Source organism: Cuculus canorus, chromosome 15 (assembly GCF_017976375.1).
Source record: "Cuculus canorus isolate bCucCan1 chromosome 15, bCucCan1.pri, whole genome shotgun sequence".
In the NCBI taxonomy this organism is placed as follows: domain Eukaryota; kingdom Metazoa; phylum Chordata; class Aves; order Cuculiformes; family Cuculidae; genus Cuculus; species Cuculus canorus.
Genome location: NC_071415.1, coordinates 3,369,832 through 3,396,392, shown reverse-complemented (window position 1 = coordinate 3,396,392; position 26,561 = coordinate 3,369,832). Strand labels below are relative to the sequence as shown.

General features: G+C 52.2%; 1 protein-coding gene across 1 annotated transcript; it reads right to left on the bottom strand.

Annotated features, from left to right (window-relative positions):
- Positions 1 to 6,267: 6,267 nt before the first annotated feature.
- ATP6V0C (ATPase H+ transporting V0 subunit c) lies at positions 6,268 to 19,180 on the bottom strand. Its single transcript, XM_054080834.1, has 3 exons — positions 18,873 to 19,180; positions 8,308 to 8,491; positions 6,268 to 7,096 (listed from the first exon to the last, which is right to left on the bottom strand). Exons 1-3 carry the CDS (start codon positions 18,946 to 18,948, stop codon positions 6,892 to 6,894), a joined length of 465 nt encoding a protein of 154 aa, XP_053936809.1. The 5' UTR covers positions 18,949 to 19,180; the 3' UTR covers positions 6,268 to 6,891.
- Positions 19,181 to 26,561: the final 7,381 nt, after the last annotated feature.

Sequence of the window (26,561 nt, the reverse complement as noted above, 5' to 3'; positions counted from 1 at the left end):
TGGGACCTTTGCGATGAATCACCCTGAGGAAAGATAAATGACGGGGAATGTAATTGTGCATGAACATAACGTCCCTGTCTGGCCAGGAACTGAGTTTTAATGAGGTTTGATGCTGTACTGATCATTCCGTGCTGTCAAGGCTTGTCTGCAGCACAAGTTGCCTCTCACTGTCAGCAGGATGCCAGTAAAGACCCCTAAAACGGAAGGCTGGGAATGATGCTGATTGAGGCCAGGAAAATTATTCACAGTCCCGTTAGGGGAATTTGAGGCTAGGGAAGGCTTCAGGCAGGTTTTTCTCATCGTGGCTAAAATTGTTCACAGCTGGGGTATCCGGCAGGATATTGGCAGGAATGATTTGCGGCTTCATACCGCTGAAGCCGAGGAGACTCCAAACCAGTAGACTGGGAAATGCCCCTAACATTTCGGCAGCCTTGTGGCTTCAAGCAGAGGGCTCTGCGGGGAGGACAGCACTCTGCCACGCTGCCTCACTGAATTCAGCTGTCAAGAGGCAGAGACAGCACCCACATCACCTGTATCCCAAGTAGGGCACTTCCATAGGAGCACACACACTAACAGACTGGTGACAGGAACATCTCTTGGCAGGAGAATGAAGGGTGGCTAAAATCAAGGGGCCATCCTGTGAGCAATCCTAGTGCTGAGTATCAGTGTTTAGAAACAAAGCCTTAGTGTAAGGCTTCAAGGTTGAGGCAATTTCAGAGGAATTTTGCTGTGTCGTGAGAATGAGGGAGCTGGCTCAAGAAAACCAGAACCAAGCATGGGAACAAGATGTGTAATTTAACAATGTAACTTTGCGATTAAAATGTTTTGATTCCATGGAAACGTGCAACTTGAAAAATGTAACCAATCACTGTCTGTTGTTAGGATATGTTGTACCAATCAACAATTAACACGATTACTAATTAGAGCTTAGTTAGGTATAAAACCAGAACAAAAGATTGAATAAATTACCTCACTCTGATCATATTGGTCACTGTGTGTTGTTCCTCCTTCAAGTTGCAGGGGAAGAGATGTTCAAGAGAACACAAACACTTACTCCTCGCAGACAGTAATGTCCCACTTCACCCTGCACTGCAGCAGCCTCATCTTGAGCACCAGGGGCCACAGAATAGAAAGGATCTAAAGATGCCGGAGAGTGTCCAGATGAGGACAGAGAGTTGGGGAAGGGTTTGGAGGGGAAGAGTGTGAGGAGCAGATGGAGTCACTGAGTCTGCTCAGCTTGGAGGAGACTGAGGGGAGACCTCATTGCACTCTGCAGCTTCCTCACACGGGGAGGAGAAGCAGGCGCTGAGCTCTTCTCTCTGGCAACCAAGGACAGGACCCAAGGGAACGGCAGGAAGATGCCAGTGAAGGTTTAGGTTGGATATTAGGGAAGGTTCTTCCCCAAGAGGGTGGTGGAGCCCTCAAACAGCTCCCAGGGAAGCAGTTACAGTGCCAAGCCTGACAATATTCCAGAAGTGTTTGGCCAAGGCCCTCAGCCCCACAGTGTGAATGTTGGGGCTGTCCTTTGCAGGGACAGGAGCTGGACTTGATGGTCTTTGCGGGTCCCTTCCAACTCAGGGTATTCTATTCTATGATTCTATGATTCAATGATTCTATGATGTCCTGTGACAGATCCTGCCACTGTCCACCCTGCTGACACTCTATCACTCACCTTCTGGCCACAGGGAGATCCAACCTTCTCCCTGGCTGCGAGCCCCAAAGCAAACCACTGAATCATAATGCTGCAGAATGGCCTGGACCTCCTTCTGCACTGCTGGGAAGTACAGAGGAGCCTGTGCCGAGATGAAAGGCAGGAAAATTCACCTCATCAGTGCTGTAGGTGCATTACCCAGCTCAGCTTCGTGTCATGTAGCTGTCCTGCTTAAGTCATACTCCTTTGGATGTTCTTTTATTTCCCAGTATTCAATTAACCTTGCCTTATGTCACCAGTAATTGCAGCTCCTTCTCTAGCAATTGCGCATTCCCTCTCCCTCCTGCCCCAGGGATCGGCTGAGGAAAGCACACACTGCAGTTTCACTGGCATTTTCTTTAGCGAACATGTTTTTCTTCAGGTTGAGTTATTTTTAATCTGGGTCAATTCCCAGATTCAGCGCTTAGATTCAGCGCTTGGCAACATGAGAAGTTATACCAGTGCTTGGGAGAAACAGGGGGGGTGCATGCTACAGCCATGAAGAAAGGTCCGGGTGTCCCAAAGTAGGCTCAGGCAGGCGCTGCTTCCAAATGAAGGGTACGTGGAGACATAGCCTTGGCTTCTAATTTTTCATGTGCATTCAAAGAGGTCTAAGAAATTGTTCTAATGCACCCAAGAGCAAGGGAGGCTGCTGGCATCGATGAGCTGGGAACACGCTGCCCATCTTGGGAACATCAGTGATTTCTTTGCCTTAGACAGAGCCATTGGCTGTAGGTAGTCATTATTGTACTTAGTCCCTTGAGGTCACCCCTTCGTGGTCCCCCAAAGGCAGAGCAAAGCACGGATGGAACAGCGTGGACAGGACAGTTCAAAGCGCCTAAAAGGTGTGAGGCTGAAACAGCCACCAGTACATCACTCCCGGGAAAATCCAGAGGACCCAGGACTGGAGCCTGTAGTGAGCATGTCTCGTCCTCTCAACAAAAGGAAGATGGCAAACGCGAGGCTCCTCAGTTTCCCCATCCCACCCTCCTGCAGCCCAGCTCCCACTTGCACTGGTCCACGGTCTGCAGACGCACTTGGGACTCTGCAGGGTGGCCCCTACAGACCGCATGACTGGGGCAGTGTGTCTCCAGCGTGCCCTGGGGCTGTGACCAAAACTTGGTGACATGAGGTGCAAAGCTGTGACTGTCTCAGGAGCCAAACAAAGCATGGCTTGTAGAAAAAAGGAACAGTGTTCATTAGTGTGCATGGGAACAAAAATGGAGAAGCTTTTCAGGACACAATCCTTTGACCCTGAGACAGAAAATTCCCACTCCAGGGTAAGTGCCAGTGGGAAGACTGACTCTGGGTTCATTTAATTACATCAAGAGAAAAAGATGGTTGATGGCTGCAGAGCAGAGATGATTTAAAAGCAGAGGTGGCATGCCCTGTTATGTCAGACAGAGGTGACTCCCACTTGAGGAGCAGCGATGGTTTATGTAGTAAGGCTGGACAGAAACAGCAAAAAGCCATTAAAATCAATCCCACTGTGGTCAGACTATGAGGGAAACAAGGTTTGCTGAGAAAGCTGTTTTCATTCGATCTGCTGTTACCCTGCACTTTAGTTTCTGAGATCAGTTTCTCTTAATTAACTTTTTATTTCCCCTAAGCTTATTTACTTTCCCAGGTTACTGCACCTCTCTGCAAACCAGGACTCTCAAGCAGACAGTCCCTGGGCAATCAATCACAGATAAAATCCTGCTGCCAAAAAATGCTTCTGTGACAGAGCAGTGAAAAAAAAAGTACAAAAACCCCTGCAGCCTTTGAGAAAAAAAAAACCAGTAGGAGTGTGCCCTGGTAGAGAGAGGGTAGCCAGCTCTGGAGGCATTGTCTGTGCAGGACATCCCTTCCCCAGCCAGAATCCACAGGCGAGGGACAGGGACGCTTCCCTGTGCTGCTGCAGAGCTGCCTGCGCTCTCCCTCCGCAGGGTTGACTCACTCTGCAGTGCTCTCAGAGCGCAATCTGCCACGTTACAGAGCACCGTGACGTGCCAGCAGACACTGTTGCTTTCCACCCGCACCACGAGCCTGGCATGTCATGCTCAGAGGCTGCCTCTGCCCCTCTTCCAAACCATCTCTGCCAGATGGGACTGTGCTCACATCCAGCACACTGCTGTCCACAGACAGAGGAAATGGATGAAAAGGTCCATTTCTTAATGTCCTGAATCAGCTGAGATATTTGATGATGCAGCAGCACCAGTGAAGGGACTGACAAACAGGGTTTTGCCTGGGAGTCATCAACGGATCTCAGGCATCGCTGTCAGGAACTGCGTAGCAGAGGAAACGTGCTCAGAGTGTCAATTTGACTCCTGGCGTATTTCCAGATCCTCAGCACAAAGCATTCCTCCACCCATGCCTGCCAATTTCAGCTTTTGTTCTCTGTTCTGTCCTCCTGACTTCAAGGTTTAGAGGTGAACGGGAATGGCCTGATGTCCTGAGGCATGAACAAAATGCCAGTGATGGGATTTTGCCTGCGTTTGGTTCTGTAAGCATCCATTGCCACTGGAGCCTGGGAACTGGCTTCTGCAAGGGGGCCCTGAGCTACAGCAGGATCTGAAGGAGTTCCTATAGACCAGTGCTCTTCCAGTGCTTGTTTCTCTTGGATACAAAAGCTGCCACCAGTATTGAGTCACACTCTTAAATGCAATTTGTTCATATTTTTGTAAATTGGCAAAAAAAAAGACAGCTGGCAGCAGGTCCCCCTTAAAAAAAGCTAAAAACAGACAATAAAGGTGTTTGCAGCCCCAGCCAGACTCTCTTTCTCTACGCAAGCAGAATCCAGCTCCTCTCACCAGAGCTGCATGATGGATGTATTGTCTCGAGAGCCTGGATTTGTGACCCACCCCCTCCCAGCTGCAAGGCTGCAGCGAAACCCCAAGAAGGCTCCCACTGCAACAGCTCCCCATAGAGACTTCTGCTGCTGTTTCCACAAGTCTTTATGGCTCCCAGGCAAAACCTGAATCAGAAGTCTGAAGTCTGCTACTTTGGGCTGAGGAGCACAATTCAGAGCAGGAACTTTTCCACTCAGCCCAACAGACATCCAAGATTTTCCTTCCATCAGTTCAGGCCTCCACATAGCCCAGGAAGAGCCCTTCTGAAATACCCCACCACACAGCCCACCCTGACACAAGCAGCCGAGGAAATGAGTGCTTGGATCAGCTTTTTAGTGAACAACCAACTAATCCATTTGTTACTGTTTATTAATGATCAAACTACACCTTCCCAAAAGCATGAGCGAATCCATACCTGCGTAATGACTGGTTCACAGAGATCTTGTTTGGAGACCACAGTGACACCAGGCTGGGGGTGAAGGCTCCTGCCAGGACAGGAGCTCCAGCCACAGCTTCAGTAAGCTCCTCATGCTGAAGCCACGGCTCCTCATAAGAGCTGTTTGTTGGCACACAGTACACAAGGCATAGGGGTAAAATACATGTACATCACCATACCTCCACACCCATCCAGGCTCGCAGAAGAGGTTCCAACAGATCACTCCAAGTTCCTCAGCGTGGCTAGAGCAAAGGCACTACTGGTAACAGCTGTCTGTTCAATATTGACATTTTGGTTTGAACAAGGCGCCCAGAGAAGGGGAATGGAGCTGGGGGGCTGGTCTGGAGCCCACGGATTGCCGGAGCAGCTGAGGGACTTGGGGCTGTTTAGCCTGGAGGGAAGACCTCATCACTCTCTGCAGCTTCCAGAAAAGAAGCTGTAGTGAGGCTAGTGCTGGTCTGTTCTCCCAAGCAACAAGATGAGAGGAAATGGGCTCAAGGTACACCAAGGTCTAGATAGAATATTAGGGAACATTCCTTCAGGGAAGGAGTTGTCAAGCACTGGCAGAGGCTGCCCTGGGAGGTGGAGTCATCACCATCCCTGGAAGGATTTAAAAGCCAGGTAGATGTGACACTTAGAGACACAGTTCAGTGGTGGAGATGGCAGTGTGAGGTTAAGGGCTGGACTCTGTCTTAAAGGTCTTTTCCAGTCTTCATGATTCTGTGATAAAGCTTGTGCTGCTCTCCACACTACACAACTACAGTCAAGGTAACATTTCCAAAGGCAGTTTGGAACAAGCTCCACACATGCAAATGTCCAACACATTTCCTCTGTCAGCACTGCTCTGCAACACCCACAACTCCTGGGAGGAGGCTCATGTAGCAGCCACTGGCTATGACAGCGGAACTTCAGCTCCGATACTCTCAATTCACAAGTTGAAAATATGATTTCTGGAATGAGCCCATCTTGAGGGGAATATTATGCAAGTACTTTGGAGCCAACTGCTAACAGCACTACTTTCCAACCAGCAGAGTCTCTGCAGAGCCCTCACAAGAGCAAGGCTGCACTGCCTGGCCAGGACAAGCACAGAGCAGCCACAGCCTCACCTTCCCACACACCACAAGTTCTGCCCATGGGCAGCAGCTGGAAATGGCCCTGCTGCTGGCCCAGGAGGAGGGAATGGTCTGGCAGCAACAGCTGCACCACTCCTGCCTAGCACTCAGTCACTTCAGGAACCTGCCTCCCCCTGGAGGAATAGTTCCTCTTCCCAAAGGAGCAGCAGAAGCACAAAATCAGAGGCAGAGGACTCATTACAGCAATGTAGTGAGGAAGTTTTATTCGGAAACATGGTAGAAGTTTGTAACCCAACACTGGGTGCACGACTCTGATGCCGGAGCATACGCGGTTACTACTGAAACACTGGAGTGTTTCGGACAGTTGCTGTAATAAAACACAATTCTCATACTCCAATACCAGGACACTACAGCAATCTTGAGAATCATAGTTACATCCAAGGAATTCTCTGCACTTACAACTGACCCCACAGTGTAATCTACCTAGATAAGATTAATAGATATAGCATGGGAAATTGAAAATCCTTGCTCCATAGATGTATGAACATGTCAAGTCTTTTATAAATAAACATCCAGTGAAGAGAAAAATTACATTTCTAGTTCATATTTATACATAAAGTACTAACAGCAATGGGTGGAAAATTGCACACAGGCTGCCCCGAGCCAGGCAGCTGGCTTTGAGCAGCCCATCCAATTGCATATTGAATACACACAGGACAAACAAGTCACTAACATACATTGCGCATTTACAAGAGATCAACTACCAAATTGGGACAACTGTACACATTTGAGACCATTGTCATTCTGGAGCTTGTTTTTAAAGGTGGATTTGTTACATCTCTTTACATTATACCGCAAGGTTTACTTTGTGGAGAGAATAAGGGCAACGATGAGGCCGTAGAGACCCAAGACTTCAGCGAAGATCAAGATCAGGATCATGCCCACAAATAACCTGGGCTGCTGCGCTGTTCCCCGAACACCGGCATCACCCACGATGCCAATGGCAAAGCCAGCGGCCAGACCGCTGAGGCCCACACTCAAGCCAGCACCCAGCTGCAGGAAACTCCTGTAGGACAGAGATGGAGAGTTTCAGTGGCAACAGGACACCCAGCCCCTCTGCTTCAGGCTCTTTTTCCACAGTCCTCAAGTGAAACACGAATTAACATTTAAAGGGAGCTTTTCTCCTGCAGGAAGAGCTGCTCTGCTCTTTAAGCAAGGACAGTGCTTAAAGGCAGACTCTTCCTGAGGCTCCTAGCTCCAATACTTAAAGAAACCAGCAGCGAAGCAAGATCTTTAGCTGACATTCAGGCCTGGCCCATACACAAAGCTCAGCCACTGGGCCCATGAGTTCATGTGGCCACCCAGCTGTTGTCCACAGCCTCTTTGAGCAGTGCAGGCCTGACACACTGCCAGAGCCATGCTCACCATAGCCACACAGGCCAGCTCGGAGTGATGCCTGCCCCACAGTGCTCCATCCCCTGTAACAGCTGCTTTTGCCTCCCATCTTTTTAAACTCAGCCCCAGTACATCCAGGTGATTGTTAGGTCTGGAGTTAGAGTCGAGTTAGGTTAAAGTTGGTCAGGAAGGGCCTGGTTTTCCAGGCAGGGGCGCCTGCCAAGCCATCCCTATCAACATCTGGCACCGGCTAAATGCAAAGAAGCCTTCATACCTGCTGTCTTAGATCACAGCATATTAGGCCAACCACACTGCCCATCAGCTGTAGCTCGTACAGGATATCTCCTGCTAGACCTCAGCATTGTTCTACTCTGAGAGGCCTCAAGCTAGCTCCAGCTGTTCTCAAAAGCCAAGAACAGATTAAGTTTCAGACTAGCTGGTGGAGAGGCCTGATGTTTGGCTTAAGGATCAATTTACCAGCACATAAGGCAGCAAGCAATATTAATTATTCACTTGCATCTCCCAGGCAACAGGAGAAGTATTTAGACTTGTGTATTCCAGGTGTAGAACGTGGCACCATGAGCCAAGATGAACCTCCTCTCCCAGCACTGCCTGAACTGAACTGTTTCTTTCAAGCCATAAAATCATGGCATTTTTTCCCAGCCATGATGTCCGAGCTGTTGGCTCACAGGGCAGCTGACCAGGCTGCACTGCCACCGAGGCCCAGGGCAGGCAGGGCAGCAAAATCCACCCCTGCTGCCATGGCCAGGTCCAGATCATTTGACACTGACAGCCCTTCCTTGGGCCAGGAGCACAATCCACCCACTCAGCAGCACCCACACAGTAACTGGACAAACAGAACAGGCAGAGGCAGCAACTTACTTGAATAGCGTGATGGAAGGTGAGAGGGCATTGGCGATGAGGACAGCCACTACGAGGCCATAGATTGCAATAATTCCCGCCATGACCACAGGGATGATGGACCTCATGATGAGTTCAGGCCTCATGACAGACATGGCTGCAATCCCTGTGCCGCTCTTTGCTGTTCCATAGGCAGCTCCCAAGGCTGGAAGAGAAAAGAACGCATTAGACATACTCCCAAACACCATCTCCTTTGCCAAGCTACAGTGTTAGGAGAGCTGAGTCAGCACAGGGAAGAACTGTGCAGAAGAAACATGGTCCCTCAGCTGCTTGGTTTGTCAGCTGGGAATATTCCTCACAGGATGATGAAGTGACCTATCTAGAATCCCAAACCAAAGGTGGATCAAGAGAAAGGCGCTGGTAACAGAATGCCCTCTAGGTAAGCTCCACCGCAGGATATGCTCCCCAGCAGACGTTCATTCCTTATTTAGGAACCAAAACCCAGCATTCAAATCCTGACTCATAACCTCAGTCAGTGCTGAGCCCACATGGCAAGGCTTCAACTCCACTAAGAAAACGCAGTAAATCCCGCCTTTCTACCGCAGCAGAATTAACTAACCCTGCTGAAAGCTGGGATTTACAGTCTATGGAACCTTGGGCCAAGCTCTCTGATGCACCCAATGTTTAACAAGTCACCTTCACAGAGCCTCTTCTCACACAAAATCTCTCTGCTGAAGGTCCAGCCTGGGGCTAAAATCCAGGTTCACCAGACACAGAGATGGCAAACTCGTCTATTATTGTTGCACTTTGTTCCTCAGAGGAAGCACACCTGCTGCATGTCAACAACCTCACCAGAGAAAGATGTGGGTCCAAACACTTGTTAATAGAACCACTGGAACTGTAGGGTATGGTTTTGTAGGTTAGAGAGCCACAACCACCTCACTCCTATGATAACCGGAGTGAACACCTGAGCAGAGATAAACATAAACACAAATCTCAGTTTTCAAAGCAGAACACAGACTCAGCACCTCCAGATGACAAGTCCCAGAGGAGTCCAAAAGCACCGCCCCACAACGTAAACTTCTGCCTAGAAAAGTTTGTATTAAGCCCCACAAAAGCTCCTACAAATCCCAGAGGGACTGGGACAGGCTGGAGAGGTGGGTCTGTGCAAATCTGATGGAGTTCACAAGGCCAAGGTCTTGCACCTGGGTCAGGACAACCCCTGTACAAATCCAGGCTGGGTGGGGAATGGATTGGAAGCAGCCATGAGGAGAAGGACTTGGGAGAAGCTCCACATGAGCTGGAAGCGTGCACTCACAGCCTAGAAACCAACTATGTCCTAGGCTGCATCCAAAGCATCAAGCCCAGCAGGGCCAGGGAGGGGATTCTGCCCCTCTGCTCTGGCAAGACCCCACCTGGAGCCCTGTGTCCAGTTCTGGAGTCCTCGAAAGAGGAAGGACACGGAGCTGTTGGAGCGAGTCCAGAGGAGGCCATGGAGATGATCCGAGGGCTGGAGCACCTCCCATACAAGGAGAGACCGAGAGTTGGGGTTGTTCAGCCTGGAGAAGAGAAGGCTCTGGGGAGGCTTTAGAGCAGCTTCTGGTACTGAAAGGGGCTCCAGGAAAGCTGGGGAGGGGCTCTGGATCAGGAAGGGCAGGGAGAGGACAAGGGGGAATGGTTTTCCACTCAAAGAGATGAGATCTTAGGTAGAAATGTTTTGCTGTGAGGGTGGGGAGGCCCTGGCCAGGTTGCCCAGAGCAGTGGTGGCTGCCCCATCCCTGGATGTGTTTAAGGCCAGACTGGACAGAGCTCTGAGCACCCTGATCCAGTGGGAGGTATCCCTGTCCATGGCAGATGGGTGGAACTGGATGGGGTTTGAGATCCCTTCCAACCCAAACCATTCCATGATTCTATGAAATACCTCATTCTTTGATTCTGAATTACTTAGAAAGACAGAGGCCCCTTTCCTTCCAACATTCTTCCCAAGTACTGTAGGAACTCCTTAACTCTCGACTGCACTTACCATCTCCCAACAGAGGACGCACAACTCTGCATCCATCCAGGACTAAGTTCTTGAAACAGCACCGCAAGGTACATGGGAGGTTGGGCAGTCTCCTTTCCAGAAACAACCAGGCGTAATTCAAAGATTACACTCCTATTCAGCACAAAAAATGTTCCTGCCTGCTCTAGAAGTCTACTGGAGCATTAAAGCCATGGGGATACCCAATCTCCGTACTGCTTGGAGACTTAGTGGTTCTTGCTTCACTCAAAACCTGGTATTTTTGACCGGGGGAGCTGCTTGTTCCCAAAGACCTGCAGCTGCCTCTCAGAGCAGCATTCAAGCGCCAGCTACCGCACCTTGACCAGAAGAACTGCTGGGTGGTACCTGGCTGGTTTCAGATATGTGCCTTCCCACTTCTTGCTTGGCATTTCCATACAGCCCATCCTCGACCAGTCAGGACCCAAGCAGCAATCCCCTTGGCTTTGCACCAAGAGACTTCACAAGGTGAACATAGGCAGCACGATGGTGCTAACTCCAAACACCATCAGAAGGGAGCTCAGGTTTTTGTAACTGAACCCAAAGGGAAAGCCTGCATTGTCTACAAACTAGTTCTGTCTCAGCAAAGCTCCTGACCCTCTCCTGTCAGAGCGGAGAGCAAAGGGCTGTTCAGTGGCATTCAGAACCTGCATCCATCTTGGCACAAAGCCTGAGCTAAGAGAAGAGCGCAGACTTTACCTGCACACATCTGCTTAGCCTGGCAGCTAGCACACGGGCTCAGCGTGCAGTGATGGTCAAGCCCCTGGGAAGCCTGGAAAGAAATCACTAGCTTGAATTAGGAGCCTTTTCTGTTGGATAATGCATCTAAGGATTGGAAAGAATGGAATCAAGGTTCAGGCTATCATGATTCCCAGACTAGAGCACTTTGCAGAAAACACCTCTCCTGCCTGGAATCTTTTATAAGCCTCTCCAGAAATGCAGAGGCTCGTGAAGGAAGTTCACTATTTAAAAATAGATCAGTCATCACTTCCTCCAAGTCTGGAGTTACTTAAAGCTGTTGCAATTAATGCAGCGATGTATTACAGAAGTAGATTTTGTAATCCCACTTACAGAAAGTCAGCCTGCTTAAGCTTTTGGGGAGGGGCATCAGCACAAGTTCCTCAATTCCTAGTTGTTACATCTCAATTTCAAGGAACAGGCAAGAGCCTCTGCCTTGACCTTACTCTGCAGTACCCAGCTTCTGATGAAGTGCTCACTCCCACCGACAGACAGGAGTGCTAGAAGTACAGCCTCAGCACCTGGCAACTCTGCTCCCCATGCGCCCCCATCAGCATCCCGACTAACTTACACTGGAGTCTCCTGCAGCTGTGCCTCCAGGCTCTTGCCTCACTGCTCTTCACCAGCCCAAGACACTCTCCTCACACCTTTGTGAACAGCCCTGTGTCAGTCCAGGTGGCATACCAACTTCCCACCACTGCACACCTGCCCAGCAGCGCTACTATCCGACTACAGGCTAATGGCACCTGGGTCAACCCTCCAGCACCTCTTGGCAGCTCCATGAAGCACATATGCATCATCCACCACATTTCAACACTCCTGATGAGCAGGAAGGATGTGTTTTCCAAGATCCTGTCAGTGAACAGGTTTTGAAGAGGTCAATGTAAGAGGCAGTGAAAAGGAAGAGCAGCTGTACCCCCACTGCACACCAGGACTCCATGTGTGCTTCAGACCGTACAGCCCTATCGTCTCCAACACAGACCAGTTCAGCTGCAACACCACCTTTGAAGCACACAGTTATCAAAACAGAGAAACAGCATTTGGTCCACCTAGTTCCAGCACGAGGGAAAGCTGTTCTGCCTGTAAGCAGAAACCTTGCTGCTTCCAAGTTCAGTGGTGTCACAACACAGAGTTTGCTTTACACCCCTAAGGATGCCTGGCTCAAACGTTAACCAGATTTTGAAATACTTCCAAAGAGCAACTCCTTGAGCTCATGACCCAGAGCTGACTCAGTAGTGCTCTGGGGGCCAAACACAATCTGACAGGGCCCACGATACACTGCCTGGAAACAGTAGCTGCTGCGGTAGACAGTGGTGGTAGCAGAGGTGGTGCAGCCATGTGGCATCAAGATGGCTGATCAAGCAGAAAGTCACTTCCCAGCTGGTGACAGCTTCAGTAAGGACTGAACATCAGCTGCAGTCTTGCCACTGCCATGACCTTCCGTGAAGCTTTGCCTCCAATATTCACTGCCGGAACCCAGGCAGCCAGTGGTTCAGATGAAGTGCTGGAGCAAGAATTAGGACCAATCTTTTGTAGCTATAGTTACAATGCTCAGTAAGGTCATGCACCCAGCACATTAATCTCATAGCTAAGTTAGCTGCGAGTCACCTCACACGACTCTTCCTTGATATAGAAAGAGACTGTTTCAAAGCCTTGTGTTGGCTTTGAACCACCTGCAGAGCTCTGACAGATCAGATAATGGTTGGGATTGCAAAGGACCTCAAAGCCCATCCAGTTCCACCCCCTGCCATGGGCAGGGACACCTCCCACTGGATCAGGGTGCTCAGAGCCCCATCCAACCTGGCCCCATCCAACACCTCCAGGGATGGGACAGCCACCACTGCTTTGGGCAATTTGGGCCAGGGCCTTCCCACCCTCACAGCAAAACATTTCTTCCAAAGATTTCACCTCAATCTCACCTCTTCCAGCTAAAAATCATCCCCCTCATCCCATCCCTGCACTCCCTGATCAAGGGCCCCTACCCAGTCTTCCCAGAGCCCCTTTCAGTACCAGAAGCTGCTCTAAGGTCTCCCTGGAGCCTTCTCTTCTCCAGGCTGAACAACCCCAACTCTCTCAGCCTGTCCTCACACACAAGGTGCTTCAGCCCTTAGATCATCTCTGTGGCCTCCTCTGGACTAAACATCCACCATGGACGGTGACCACACCACTGGGAACTCTCCAGACAGGGAACCACTGTCACAAACAGTTCCAGCACCTGCATGCCCAGCTCCAGAACAGAGGTTCAGAACCAGCCAAAAATGCTCCAGCAGCATTTAGTCCATCATGCCCACAATTCATCCCATGTCCCAGCAGGGAGGATCACAATGCAAAAGACTTCCAGAGCAACCGGGAGACTTGCCCTGTGTTAGGAATGTACCAGTAACACAAGTCAAATCCTCAATGACGATTCCATGGGTTACTACCATACCACACGTGGAAGAACGTTCTGTATGAGTACTCTTATCTGGAGCCCTCTATAATGACTCCACCCCAAAGCGACTGATGTCTACAGTAGTGAGGCTTCCCTTGAACCAGACAGCAGGCATCCAGTCACCTGAATGCCTGCTCATCCTCAAGCTGGTTCTTAAACAGCTGGAGAGCTGTTAGAGGTGATGCCCAGCTCAAGTACAGCCCTGGCTTCGCCATGCCAGAAACCAGGGCATTTTCAAAGCAACTGCCACACCCTGCAGCACCTAACAGCTCTGCCTTGGGTTACAGTAACAGATACTCCACGTCTGCCTTGGAAAAACCCTGTTGCTGTGCCCAGATGCATCTCTGCAGAAGAGACAGCCACATGAGTCAAAGCGTATCCAGAGTTTCTGCAATTCAGATGGTGCTGGCAGCAGGCTAGCTCCAGCCAGTCCCCAGCGATAACTGGAGGGGTAAACAGAATGGCCATCCTCCAGGAAGCTGCAGACCAAAATGAGTTGCCTGCTGTAGAACTTGGGACAGCAAGCCTTTTGTCCTTCCCCCGTTTTGAGAGTATGGGGGCTCAGACAAGCCTGGCACCAGCAGCCCACAGCATTATCAAAGCCAGCCTGCAATGCTCACAGGCCATTCATTGTAAAGCAGAAGTCAGAAGTCTACCAGCAGACTGAGGGGCCACAATAGCAGCAGCCAAAGGTAAAAAAGAAGCCCCCAGTTTGCTGTTGGAGCAGTGGGGACTGCTGCAGGACGAGCTCTTGTCTATGCTCTCTGTGCCCAAAAGAACACCACACCTGGTTGTGGGTTTTTGGTTTTTTGTCTGTTTGTTCGTCTTTTTCCAAACTGTGGCATAAAGACTCAGCCTCACCATGGAGTACAGGCTGGCCCGTCACTTGGTATTTATCTTTGCCATCACATAAGCTCCGTTGCAACCTCACAGATGGCAGACTCTACAGCCTGGGCACACCACTGGACTCCAGGCACTGCCTGGCAGACTAGTTCTTGCCAACGGTTCACCCTTTCCATGTGGTCAGTCTCGCAGCAGTTCAAGGCCCTTGCCAGCTGGCATCTGCAGCTGAGCTGCCTCCTTCCAAAGGCATGGGAAAGCCATAGTCATCTGACAGCATCCAGCAGACTTGTGTGGCCAGATGAGCCTGACTGGGAGCCTCGTGCTCACAGGAGTCTGTCTGCAGAATGCAAGTTCAGCAAGTTGTGCCTTGCTGTCTGGTTGGACCGCATGCAGGTGGAAGCGTGTATTTCTGCAAAACCACTGTGTGCAGTACCAGCCTGAGAAGGTGGGGAAGTTCTTCAGGTTACAACTGCTGCTTGAACTGTCACGTTCTGGACAGATGGAAGAGGCTAGTGTTCGGAAGGGAAAAAATACAGAGCTATTAGGTCCTGAGGGAGCTGTCATTCATATCCACTTCTGCTCTGAATGCTCCCATCAGCAGGGAAGGGTCTGCAGTGACTTCAGGGTAAGACAGGATTCCCACCAGGTATGTCTGGGAGCCACAGCAACAGCAGCTGTTTACTCTGCTTGAGCCAAGCTTTGTTGAGCCAGCACTCACCTTGATGCTCAGTCTGGTTTGTGGATGATCCCAAGACCAGCATTTACTGAGTTGAAGTGACACTCTCATTGAGGTGCCTTCCCTTAACTTAACCAAGCAGTACCAGCACTGTCTGGTTCACAGCTGTTACCACACTCCAGTCTTGGCACTCCACTAGCCAGCCTCTAGCCCACAGTTCTCCTACTCATGCCACAAAGCCTCTGAAGCACCCTAATGATATGGAACAGAACCACCTTGAGCTTCACTCTGCCATTCCACTTTTACCTACAAGGTCCTCCCAGGACAATGCCTGCAGCTCCTTACTGAATGAAGGAAGCAGCTCACCACCTCCCCACCTCCCCCAACTCAGATGGTATTTCAGGAAGCACGGTGTGATTTGCCTTCAGAGCTGCAAGCTGTTTGTAGTCAAGATGCCTCTGGAATGGGACTGTGCAGGGCTGTCAGCCACATCAAGCTGGATGTTCTGAGCCAGCAATTTCACCAGGGAGGCCCCAAACAGCCAACTGCTACAACACCTGGAGTCTCAGTTTAAAATGAACAGCACTGTTCCATTTGCTCAGCAGCAACAATGAGCAGAGACATGGGACTGACCTTAACACTGCTGCTGGAGCTTTCTACATCAACATTCTTCCAGATGCTTGGCAGTAAAGCAGCACTGAAGGCACCCAACGCCTGCCCAGAGTGCAGGTCCCAGCTAGGCTCTGTAATCGCGCTCTGTGGGTCAGCAGGGTGCACCCAGGACATCCTGCTCTTCTACACAAGCATCAGCAAGCACAGAACCAAGCAGCTTTGCCCAACATCACACTTCTCCATTCTGGCACACAAGTCACATGGAAAAGCTGCAATAATATGCTCCCTCAGCAGCACCTGACACTGATCCAGCCATGTTTTTACACATTGGAAATAAAGGAAACTTGGCTATCAGAACAACCTGTAATCAACAAATGAATTAAGTAGACTTGGAGACAGCCAAGGTCACAGCAGCTGGCTCTGGTCTTTCTGGCTGCCATCGGTGTTGGCTGCCCTGAACGAGCTCCACTGCTTATCAGCCACCAGCAGCCAACATGCAACAGCAAACTCCACTGCTTGTTGTCACATCAAACCAGCCTGCACAGTACAGAACCTGCATTTGTTTACTAGAAACAGTTCTTGATATCACCAGCCCCACAAGAATGTCATCTTTAGATGCAAGCGTGAGTCAGACCTGCACTAGTGAACACTGATCTGGGACAATTTTATTTGGTTGGTGCTAAAGTCACTGCCATTTCTGCATGGAAACTGCAATGCTTTGTCTGGACTAAACTTTTATGTAAGTATTCAGGCAGTAACTGTTCAGGCTGAGCACCATTTTAAAGCATGAAATTAATTTTATTTATTTATGCCAGTGGTTTTCTTTCTACTCATCACTAATTCCTATTATGCTGTGAAATTAAAGATGGGAAAAAAGCAAATTTGAGAAATTTTGTTGTACAAATTCAAAAGAGGATGTAAAGAAGCAGGAGCTGCTGCAATATCAACCAAGCATTGGGCCAGGGCACCAACAGACTTGAAGTTTGACAGTGGCTCTGAACACTTTGCGATGGGAATGAGCACCTTTTAGCTAAGGAGGTTGGGGGCATCCCGCCTCAACAGACAACACCCAACTACAGGATGGTATTGAAGGGGAACCACGCAAAACAACTTGAGAGGCTGAAGAAGGGTTCTGCGTTGACCATTCAACGATTGCTCAATATTTGCACCAAAGTGGAAAAATCAAAAAAGCTCAAATGGGGCCACACAGGCAGAATGAAAATAAAAAAATCACCACTAAAGTCTTCTGCACAACAAAATCAATCCATTTCTCAATTGCATTGTGACGTGATAGAAAATGGATTCTATACCACAACCAACAGCATTCTGCACAGCAGCTGGGCTGAGGTGAAGCTTCCCCAGGTTGAAGCTGCACCAAAAGATGGTCTCTGGTGGTCAGCAGGTGGAATCATCCACTACAGCTTCCTGAAACCCGGCAAAATCCCAGGAGACGATTGCCAGGCAATTGACAAAAGTACCAAGAACTGCAACTTTATATCTAACACTAGTCAAGCAAAAAGGACCAGTTTTTCTCCATGAAAACACTGGGCTGCAAGCTAAGCTGCAAACCTCTCCCTCTCTCAGCTCCCTCCCAGCCCTTTACCCACCTGCCACATTTTCAAGAACCTGGATAACTCCCTAGAGCAGCTCAAAATTCTTTCGAAGAACTCATCAGATCCAAGAGTGCAGAATGCTCTGCTGCCAGAACAGTCTAATTTCTTGCTAGTGAAAAAGCAAGGATTGCAATAGCTATTTTGATTAATAAATGTTGCTCTAAGCCAAGATGCTGCTCTAAAGTTGATGGTTAAAACCAGCAATCACATTTGCCCCTACCTAATAGACTGGTTTACATCACTTTCCCAAACAGACTTCTGCCTGACTTCTAAATCAGGGTGAGAATTTTAACACCTAACACTCAATTAGCATCAGAACATGTTGGGGTGTCACATCCCTGTGAGGAATGCTACACAGCACTGCAAGGTTAGTTTATCCTATATTGATGCCTCTGCCATATCACCCTAAAGATCCAAGTTGCTTCACCAAACAAATGTTCCATAATGTTCACAACTAAAAGTTCTGCATCATTAGCACTGATAACTTGTCTAGTGACTAAACCCACAGATGTGCTCATGACCTTGCAGGATGCACTGCATGGCCCAACATTGCCAGGATCAGGACCATCCAACACAGCCTCTGCACCAAGGACCAGTTCCATCCCAGCACTGACTATCATTACCAAATTGTCAATACCGCCTCTGCACTCACTCCAAATGACCCAACTCGAGCTTTCCTCTTTCACTGGCAAACTCACAGTACCATGTCATCGAACCTGCAGCTCTGGGGAAATGCTTCCCTCCCAGTTTGGACAAGCCACACAACACTGAATTCCTATTAATGCACTGACTCAGGCTTGCATCCCTCAGTGATGTTTCCAAGCTTGCCTACCACAAAATCAGTGGCCACACAACTATACTGTTCTGCTTCCTAGTTCAATTTTTCAAAGAGGAATCCATCCAGTGCCTCCTTCTCCAGGAAGGAAGCCCAGCATTTAGTCCCTTTGCTATTTTGCAAGAGGCTTTTATCCAACAAGTCACCAGATCTCAATTGATTCCTCCATGACCTCCACTAGCCAACAGGCAGGTCAGTAGTCCCACTGTTGGTTCCTCCAGCATTCCAGGCATGCTGTTTTCAAGGAATTCCTTTCCTGTCCAGTATGCCCACGGATGGAGGAGCCACTTCTCTGGGCAAGGGTCTCCCCACCCAGTTAGGGAGGCCCAATTCGTGAGCAGTTTCTTCCTCATGTCTAATCTAAATCTCCGCTCTTCCAATTAAAAGCCAACATCCCACTCTCCTTCCGATTAAAAGGGCAGGAACCGACCAACTCCTTTTAATGCTCGAATCCCGGCAGAACCGATTCAAACGCTTCCACACCCCAAGGATTCGGTTCTTGCTCTCCTGAGGGGCGCCAGGACGCCGCCGGACAGCCCCCAGTACCGGTATCCGGGGGCGGGGCGCTGCCCCCGATACCGCCGCAGTCACGTGGCGCGGGGGCTCGGCGCGGGCCGCGGTGACGTCACCCGCGCAGAGCCCCTCCCGGTACCCGGATGGAGCCGAGGCCGGGAGGGGGGTGCATCGCCAGGCCCGGGGCCGCCCTGCCCGCCCAACCTTGAGAAAAGGCCTTCCGCCCCCTAATCCCGTTAACACCCCCGCTCCCCTCCCACCCTCCACTCTCTACTCCCCGCGCTCACCGCTGAACACCATGGCGGCCGAGGCGCCCATCACGGCGAAGAAGGAGGCGTACTCGGGGCTGGCACCGGAGGACATGGCTGCGCGCCGGGCCGGACGAGGCGGCGCTGCGAGCGGGAGCACGAGAGGGCGGGGTGGGGGGGGGCGGGGGCTCCGCCGCGGCGCCGGTGCTTGCGGGCAGCGCCGGCCGCAAAATGGCGAAGCGGAGAAGAGCGGAAGGGAAAGGAGACGGGAGGGGCAGCGACACTGAGCTCCGTCCCCGCGAGGAGTGCGCGGCGGCCCGGGCGCTGCGCCCTAAATAGTGCCTCCGCAGGACAAAATGGCGGCGGCGCGCGCGTCACGTGATCCGCGCCCACCACCGCCGCCCCGCCCTCGGCCGCCGCCACCGCCGCGCGCGCGGGGGGTGGGATCTCCCGCCTCTCCCTCTCCTTCTCCCGTCCTCCGCCCCCAGTTCTCCGCGCTTGGTGCCGCTGCTCCGAATAGCTGAGCTCGCCCCGCTCTCCGCGCCGCCAGCCACCCGCTTCGCCTCCCTGCCACCCCGCCCCGCTGCCCGCCGCGTCCCCCCTGTCCTCCGCCCGGGTGGTTCAGTCCCGCCCGGCGGCCGCTGCCCTCCTGAGCGTGATTCAGCTCTCATTAGCATAAGGGGCGTGGCCAGAGGCGTCACCGCCCCCGCCACAGCGGCCGTGGAGGAGAGCGGGGCCGCGCTGACGCCCACGCACGGGCACCGGTGCAGTGTCCCCTTCAGCCGTGTACCCTCTGACATGTCCTCCCAGCCTGTCCCCTCTCCCCCAGCCGTGTCCCCACTGCCGTGTCCGCCCCCAGCCCTCTCCCTCAGTCATGCCCACACTGCCCTGTCCCCCTCCTGCAGCTGTGTCCCCTCTGCCATGTCCCTCCCAGCAAGTGCCCTATGCCCCATGCGGGGCCCTGTCCCCGCGCTGTGCCCCTGCCCTGGGCTCCCCCGGTGGCTCTGGCTGTGCCCATAATGCCCCACTGGTCCAGGGTCCTCCCTGGGGCTTTGCCTGTGCCCTCCCACTATCTTCCCGCTCCTCTGCTCCCCCTTTCCCAGGACGGGGCGCCAAGCATGCTGGGTTTGGTGAGGGTGCTGGTGCCCACAGGTGCTGCCCTCCTGTTGCAGGCACCCCCAAAGCCCCACCCTGACACATCCCAGAGCATGGCTGCTGCCCATCACAGTGCCACGGCCGGTGCCGCTTCCGTCACCCAGACAGACCTACATGGGCACTGGGTGTGAGGGGTTCGTTAACTGTTCTCCGTGCCTGCTTTCGCTGCTACTGCAGATCCTGCTCATCTCCTGATGCTCAGACACACCCTGACCTCTCAAGTCATTGAGATCCACCTGCCTTTTCCCATTGTTGCCACTTTTCAGGACACCTCAGCCTCGTCAAAGCTCACGGGGAAGCTGAGGACAGGGTTTAAATCCTGCTTGGCAAAACTCCTGCCTGCTGGTTACACACAGCCGGCCTCGGCATTGCAGCAGTGCAGCCCATGGCCCCCACGGGTGCTCGCCGGGACCAGCTCCCAGCCACCCCGGCTCAGCAGAGGAGCCAGGCTGGTGGCAAACTCTGTTGCCAGGTCTTGGTAGGCTCTGTCACCAGGTCTTCACAGCCTGCAGGGATGAGCTGAAAAGCTCAGAGACAACAGGAGAGAGAAGAGAGCTGGGGGGCACTGCCAGGGGGCAGAGCCCCAGGGCCCATGTCTGCTCCACTGCCAGCACCCACCACTGCCATCGCTGCTGCCTTCACTGCCACCACCACCAGCATCAGCAGCACCCCTACCACCACCACCACCATCATGGCACTGTTCTTCCTGCAGCATTGCACCCTGGGATGTGTAGTTCGTCAGCATGGTAGTCATCGTTGCTATGGTGGTGACTGTTATTAGTAATGAGCATCTCCAGCAGCCCCATCATCACCACCATCACTGCCACCACCACCTCCACTGCCTCTGCATACCACCAACATCACCACCACCACCATCGCTGCCACCATCACTACTTCCATCACTATCACAACCATCACTATCACCACCATCACTGCTGCTGTCATGGCCACCACCACCACAGCCACCACTATCACCTCCACCACTATCACCGCTGCACCCTGAGATGTGTAGTTTGTCAGCACAGTACTGTCATTGTAGCTATGGTGGTGACTATTATTAGTTTCTAGCAGCCCCAATTAACATCAGGAAGCCTTTCACCAGGGTGGGGACAATCCCTGCCCAAGCGGTCCAGAGCAACTGTGTTTCAGAGTTTCTCCTTGCTCAGGCGCTGGTGGTATTGGCAGTTCGTTCACCAAGTTTGGGCTGGTGAGGGGAGCAAGCCTGGCAGATCCTCCTCCTGCTCCTCATGCTGAGGTTTGTGCCAGTCAAGCCCAGTGCCTGTCTGGGCTCTGTCCTGCTGCATTGCTGCCACCCACACCCTCAGAACACTGTGCCCAACTTGTTTGCTGGGGTCACTGTAGGGTGCAGAGCCCATGCCGAAGGTGATGGTGCATGAGCATCCCAATTGGGAGAGATGAGCCTGGTTGTCTCCCTCCATGGTTATTTGCCCATGAAGCCATTGGGTGATGGATGCTGACACGGTGCTGGGCAAGGGCTCTGAAGACCCAGGGGAATCAACAACACCCAAGGGGGCTTGCAATACCAGCATGGGGATTTCGACCTGCAGCCCAGGGCGTGTTTTAGGGGCCCCCAGAACCTCCAGGCACCCACTGCCACCAAGGTCTCCCTGTCCTGCTGGGCACCAGGTGCCTGATGGAGTAGTTACTGTTATCACACATTCTGGAATGCTGCCTTCTCCTCCCCCATGCACATAGTTCCATGCCAGCTGTCTGCCGCGGCTCTGCTGCCCCTCTCCAACTGGCAGGTTTCCACAAGGCATCCAACCCTGTCTCTGCATCATCGCTCCCATCCGCCCCTACCAGCAAACAAAGGGCCTCCTTGTAGCAGCAAGCTTGTGAGTTGTGGTGGTGCTGTGGGGACACCGTGTCTCCAGAAGGGCCGAGAACTGGCTCCATGGTCCCCGCAAGGGCCAACCTTCCCTCCTTCCACCCTTACTGTGGGATACTGGGAGTCTCCTTGCCCCTGAGGGGCAGTTGCAGCCAAAATCCTGGGGGCATGAGTGCCACAAGCCAAGCCCTTTTGTCCTTCCCCTCTTCCTCCTCCTCCTCCCCCCATGCTCTTCGTTTGGGGCTCTCTCAATGTCTCTGTGTCTCTGTTCTCCAGCATGAAAGGCCTAATAAATTGCTTGAGTTTTCAGCAGAAACTGCTGATTCATAGAAAGGATTTTTTTTTTATGCTTTTGACAATGCTTTCTTCCCAAATATTTCCTTGCACATTTCTTCCTTTGCCCTGTATTTATCCCCCCAACTCTGTGCCCTGCTCATCCCCACACTGCTGGAGCCGGCCAGGTAGAGGCAAGGAGAGATCATGGTGGGGCTGGGGTGGTTCCTGCCCCACATCCTGGAGCAAACACACTCCTCTCTTTGGTCTACACATGCAGGGATGGTCTGGGTGCTGGAAACAGAAGCATCGATCTCCTTCCTTCCTCCAGGGACTGCCCGGTCCCCCTCCCCTTGCCCCACACAACCCTGGACTGACCGTGGCCAGTGGAGGGACTGTGTGCCAAACATCCTCCCAGGATGCCCACCAAGATGTGCTGGTCACTCCAGGGTAGAGTGGGTGGACATGAAGATGCATGAAGCCCAAGTGGGGCAGAGAAGGGGAAGGATGTTGGTGACAGCATGTGTAACCTTGTCTGGCTCCCTGTTGCGCCCAGGTGGAAGCTGGAGGGGCTACCCAAGAGTAATTGAATGCTATGAAATCCTTTCTACTCTGTTGCTGTTGAAAAGCACAGTGTTTCCACCACCACTAACGCTCTGCAGATGGATCTTCTGGCCTGTGCAGACCCTGGAGTGAAGAGTATCCTTTGGCCAAGGTCTCTCTTATCCTGCTCCTCGCAGCCAGATCCACTCTGACCCCATGGGTGCGGCACTCCATCCAGCCCCCTAGGGGCCACTGGCCCCACTACCACCCAAAGCGGGGTCACCAGAGGCTCTCATTCAGCACTGGTTCTACCTTGGGGAAGGAAAGGGATGCTTTCATCCTCAGGGAAAGGATGACAAAAGGAGGGTACAAAATGCAACATGAAACTGGAAACCTAGAATCAAAGGCAAAGAGCCAGGAACCCAGAGGCAGAACAACCCAAATTCCTGTCCCCACAACAACTCACGTTCCCTCTCCACTGCCAGGCAGATGCTTACGAGGCTGCTAACAAACGTGCACACATGTCCACCCTGGAAGTTGTGAGTTTGTCACCTCCAGTTCTGCCTTCTAGTTTTGGGCTGGACTAACCCTGCTCTGGGTGCATGGAAGGCGGTGTTGCAACGGCACCACACCAAACATCACCCACAGGTGACTTTGGGTTATCTGTTCCCATCCTGAGGAATGGAGCAGAGGGCTGAGCGGGGCTTTCCAAGTAGGTGCAGGCTCTGGGTGCCACTGCCTTTGTGTGTGTGTGGACAATTTCTGAGTGGCCTTTCCCACCTTCCTGGGAGCACATGCCCATATTTGCATGGATGAAAGGTGCAGGAGATCAATTGAACACAGGGCTCCAGTTTTCATCAGCTGCTTTTAGTGAGCAGGAGCCGGTCACAGGCTGCCTGGTGCTGCTATTGGGACAGCAGGGCTGCTTTCCTGCCCTGACCTCAGCTACATTCCAGCAAGCTGCATCAGCTGTTTGCTGGGGGATCTGTACTCGCTCCAAGCTCCTGTAAACACAGGCAAAGAAGGGCTGGAAGAGGTCTGGAAGGCCAGATAGGGGCACACTGCCCCTCCAGGGTGTTTGGGCATGGAGGTGCTGGCATGGAGGTGCATTGATGCAGGACAGGGATGCTCTGGCAGGGGATGCTCTATCCATGGATGCTCCAGCCACACACTCCTCCTGAGGGCGTTTGGTGTTAACATCTTAAAAATGCTCTGTACCTCCCAGGACCACCTAGCTCAGAGCACAACAAGCCCAGACAGGCTCTCAGCCAGGGCTGGGGAAGGGGGTCTGTTGGGATCAGAGGAGTTGAGCTGGTGCTGGGACTGGGGATGGGAAAAACAGGGCTGGCAGCAGACCCTTTTCCCTCAGCTTCTGCAGCAAACCCTGCTAGAGCGATGGAGCAAACCTGGCTGTTGCATTTCCTCATTTGTTGCCTTTGTGGTGTCCCGCTGAATCACATGGCTGAGTCACGGGGCTCTGGGGCTGCTCGCTGGCTTCTCATTGCTCCCCAGGCCCTGGAAGGCCAGAGCCCTGGCTGATTTGCAAATGAGGTTTCTCTTCCTCTGCTCTGATCTTAATTAAGTGACTTCCATCCTAAGCTGTTACCTCCTTATCTGGGATCACTGCCCGGTACTAGACTTCCTGATGAGGCAAACTAAGGGCCACTAAGCCTATCCTACCCTACCCTACCCTACCCTACCCTACCCTACCCTACCCTGATCTAATGCCCTTCTCTTCTCATCCCTCTTTTAGGACTTTCTTGTCCTATATAAAAGCTCTGATCTCCTCTTTTCCATGCCATGGTTGTAGGTGAATGAAGCTGAAAAATTATCTTTGTTTCTATGGCTTCTTCAGCTCTTGGTTTGGTGCAGAGCAAAGCTGGAGTTTATTTCCCACTGTCCTTTTCCTGACATGCTTCAGCAGGGGGGCAAGCAGGAGGAGCTCCTGCTCCTCTCCAGGACCAAGCATTGTGCATTGGCTGAATTTCTCCACCCTTTCCTCCACAGAGCAGCCATGGTCGGACCCGAGTACTCAGCTGGCAGCTGGGATCAGCCAGGGCTTCCCATGAGGAGGTTTTGCCCACGGTTTGAAAATAGCTTTTATTTGCTCTGTGTTACCATAGTTACTTCTGGAAGTCGAACGGCGCTGCTTCTGCTGCTTGGTTGGACAACTCACTGCAACGCGGCACCACCGGCTGATTTTACTGTCAGTGGATCCACCAAAAGGGCATGAATTCCTTGGGTGCTGGGTGAGCGCTTGGTGGCTGGTAAGCTCCCTTCCAGCTCCCTTTAAAATGCTGAATGCCCCTGCAGTGCTGTAGCAGATTTTAGGTCCTCAGTCCCAGCGTTTGCATTGCTAGAAGGAGCCAATGTGTTTTTCCCGGTGCTAAGCCTGTACCTGTGTTGCATCTTGGAGCTCCTGAAGACAAATGAAGGCCAGCACAGCAAACTTCCCTGTTGCAACCTCACACCTGGTTTTTGGGAAGCTGGTTGCAAATGGGGTCTGGAGCAGCTGATGTGTCCTGGAGAGATGCTTTTGAAGAGGTGATGGTTGGTGAGCCAAGGCTGCAAAAGGCTGGAAGCTAGTGGTGACAGTTCTGCAATAGATTGATAGTCCCAGGGGCTCAGTGTGTAAAGCACCACACATGTTTATTTTACTTTGAACAAGTGATGGATCTTGTCCTTGACGCCAGCCCTGACAGAAGTTAGCTCGGGCAAAGAGAGTGGGAGGGATGCTCAGTAGCAGAGAGCCAGATCTGGGGTGGCAGGGAGCTGCATGTGGGGCTGTGCTCCCATGTGGGGACACACAAAGTGGCATAATCCCAAAGTGCAGGTTGGACCAGTGCTGCAGCCTCAAACCCATTGGATTTTCCTGCCAGACGCTTGTGGGAGCACATGGTATCTTCCCCGCAGTGATGGCAGACACCACCCCACACAGGAGAGACAGGAGCCAACGTGGGATGCAGCTGGGGCTTGCCTGCCCGTGGGTGTTTCCCTGCTGGCCCCGGGGGCAGGCAGCTTCCTCAGACAGCAGGTACTGGAGGTGAGGAGCATGTTGGGGAAAGGACTTGGCAAGGCTTGGAGTGCCATGCCCTGGTGGTGTAACCACCTCTTCTTGGGTGTGCAGCTGCCAGTGGGTGCTGAGGATGGGCAGCCACAGGGTGCAAAGGCAGAGAAGCTTGATTTGGGGTCATTGGTCAGCACCATGCTCAGTTCTGGGAAGAAAGTATGGGTTGATTTCTACCAGGAAAGGTGAGGGCAGAGGCTTTCTGCTGCCTGGATGGGAGCTGCTTTGGAGCTATGTGCTGGACTGCCCCAAATCTGTCCTTTGTCACTGGGCTGGGACAGTGCCATGGCTCTGCCCCCCTCCACAAACCCACTCCTCCTTCGTGCTGTCAGCTCTCCCTCAGCTTGCAGAGCTGACAAGTGGAGAGAGAAATAAAACCTTGGCTGGCTGGCAGGACAAACCGCCTTCCTATTGAGCTGCTGCTCCATGTGGTGAGGTGTTTGGGAAAATCTTTCTACTTGGAGCAGTGCTAGGGCAGGAACCTTCCCTCCTTTGCCTCCCTGCCTGGCTGAGCTCTTGTCAAAACACCCTGCTACCAATTAGCAAATCAAATCCGATCCCCTTGGCACTTCCCAGGAATTCCTACATGGCTGCTCTGCTTCCAGGTTCCTCCAGCCTCAGCTCCTGCACTCTGATGGAACATTGCCTCTTCTGCATGCCTCCTCCCACCAGCTGCCGTCTTTGCTGGGCTGGATTGTGCCTTGCCGGGCTGTGCCACGCCGGGCTATGTCATGCCACACTGACCTCTCCTCTGGGCTTCTTATGCCTGTAGAACCCTCAACAAGTAGAGACGAGATGGAGGTGGTGTCGGTGCTGGTGGCAGCCAGCTTTTGTTATTTCC

Bases quoted from the DNA above. Each gene is read 5' to 3' on its own strand.
- ATP6V0C (XM_054080834.1), bottom strand. From the start codon at position 18,948: ATGTCCTCCGGTGCCAGCCCCGAGTACGCCTCCTTCTTCGCCGTGATG. The intron at 8,492-18,872 runs GTGAGCGCGGGG...TTTCTCTTCCAG, and splicing joins GGCCGCCATGGTGTTCAGCG to CCTTGGGAGCTGCCTATGGA. The intron at 7,097-8,307 runs GTAAGTTGCTGC...TCTGTCCTACAG, and splicing joins CCTTCCATCACGCTATTCAA to GAGTTTCCTGCAGCTGGGTG.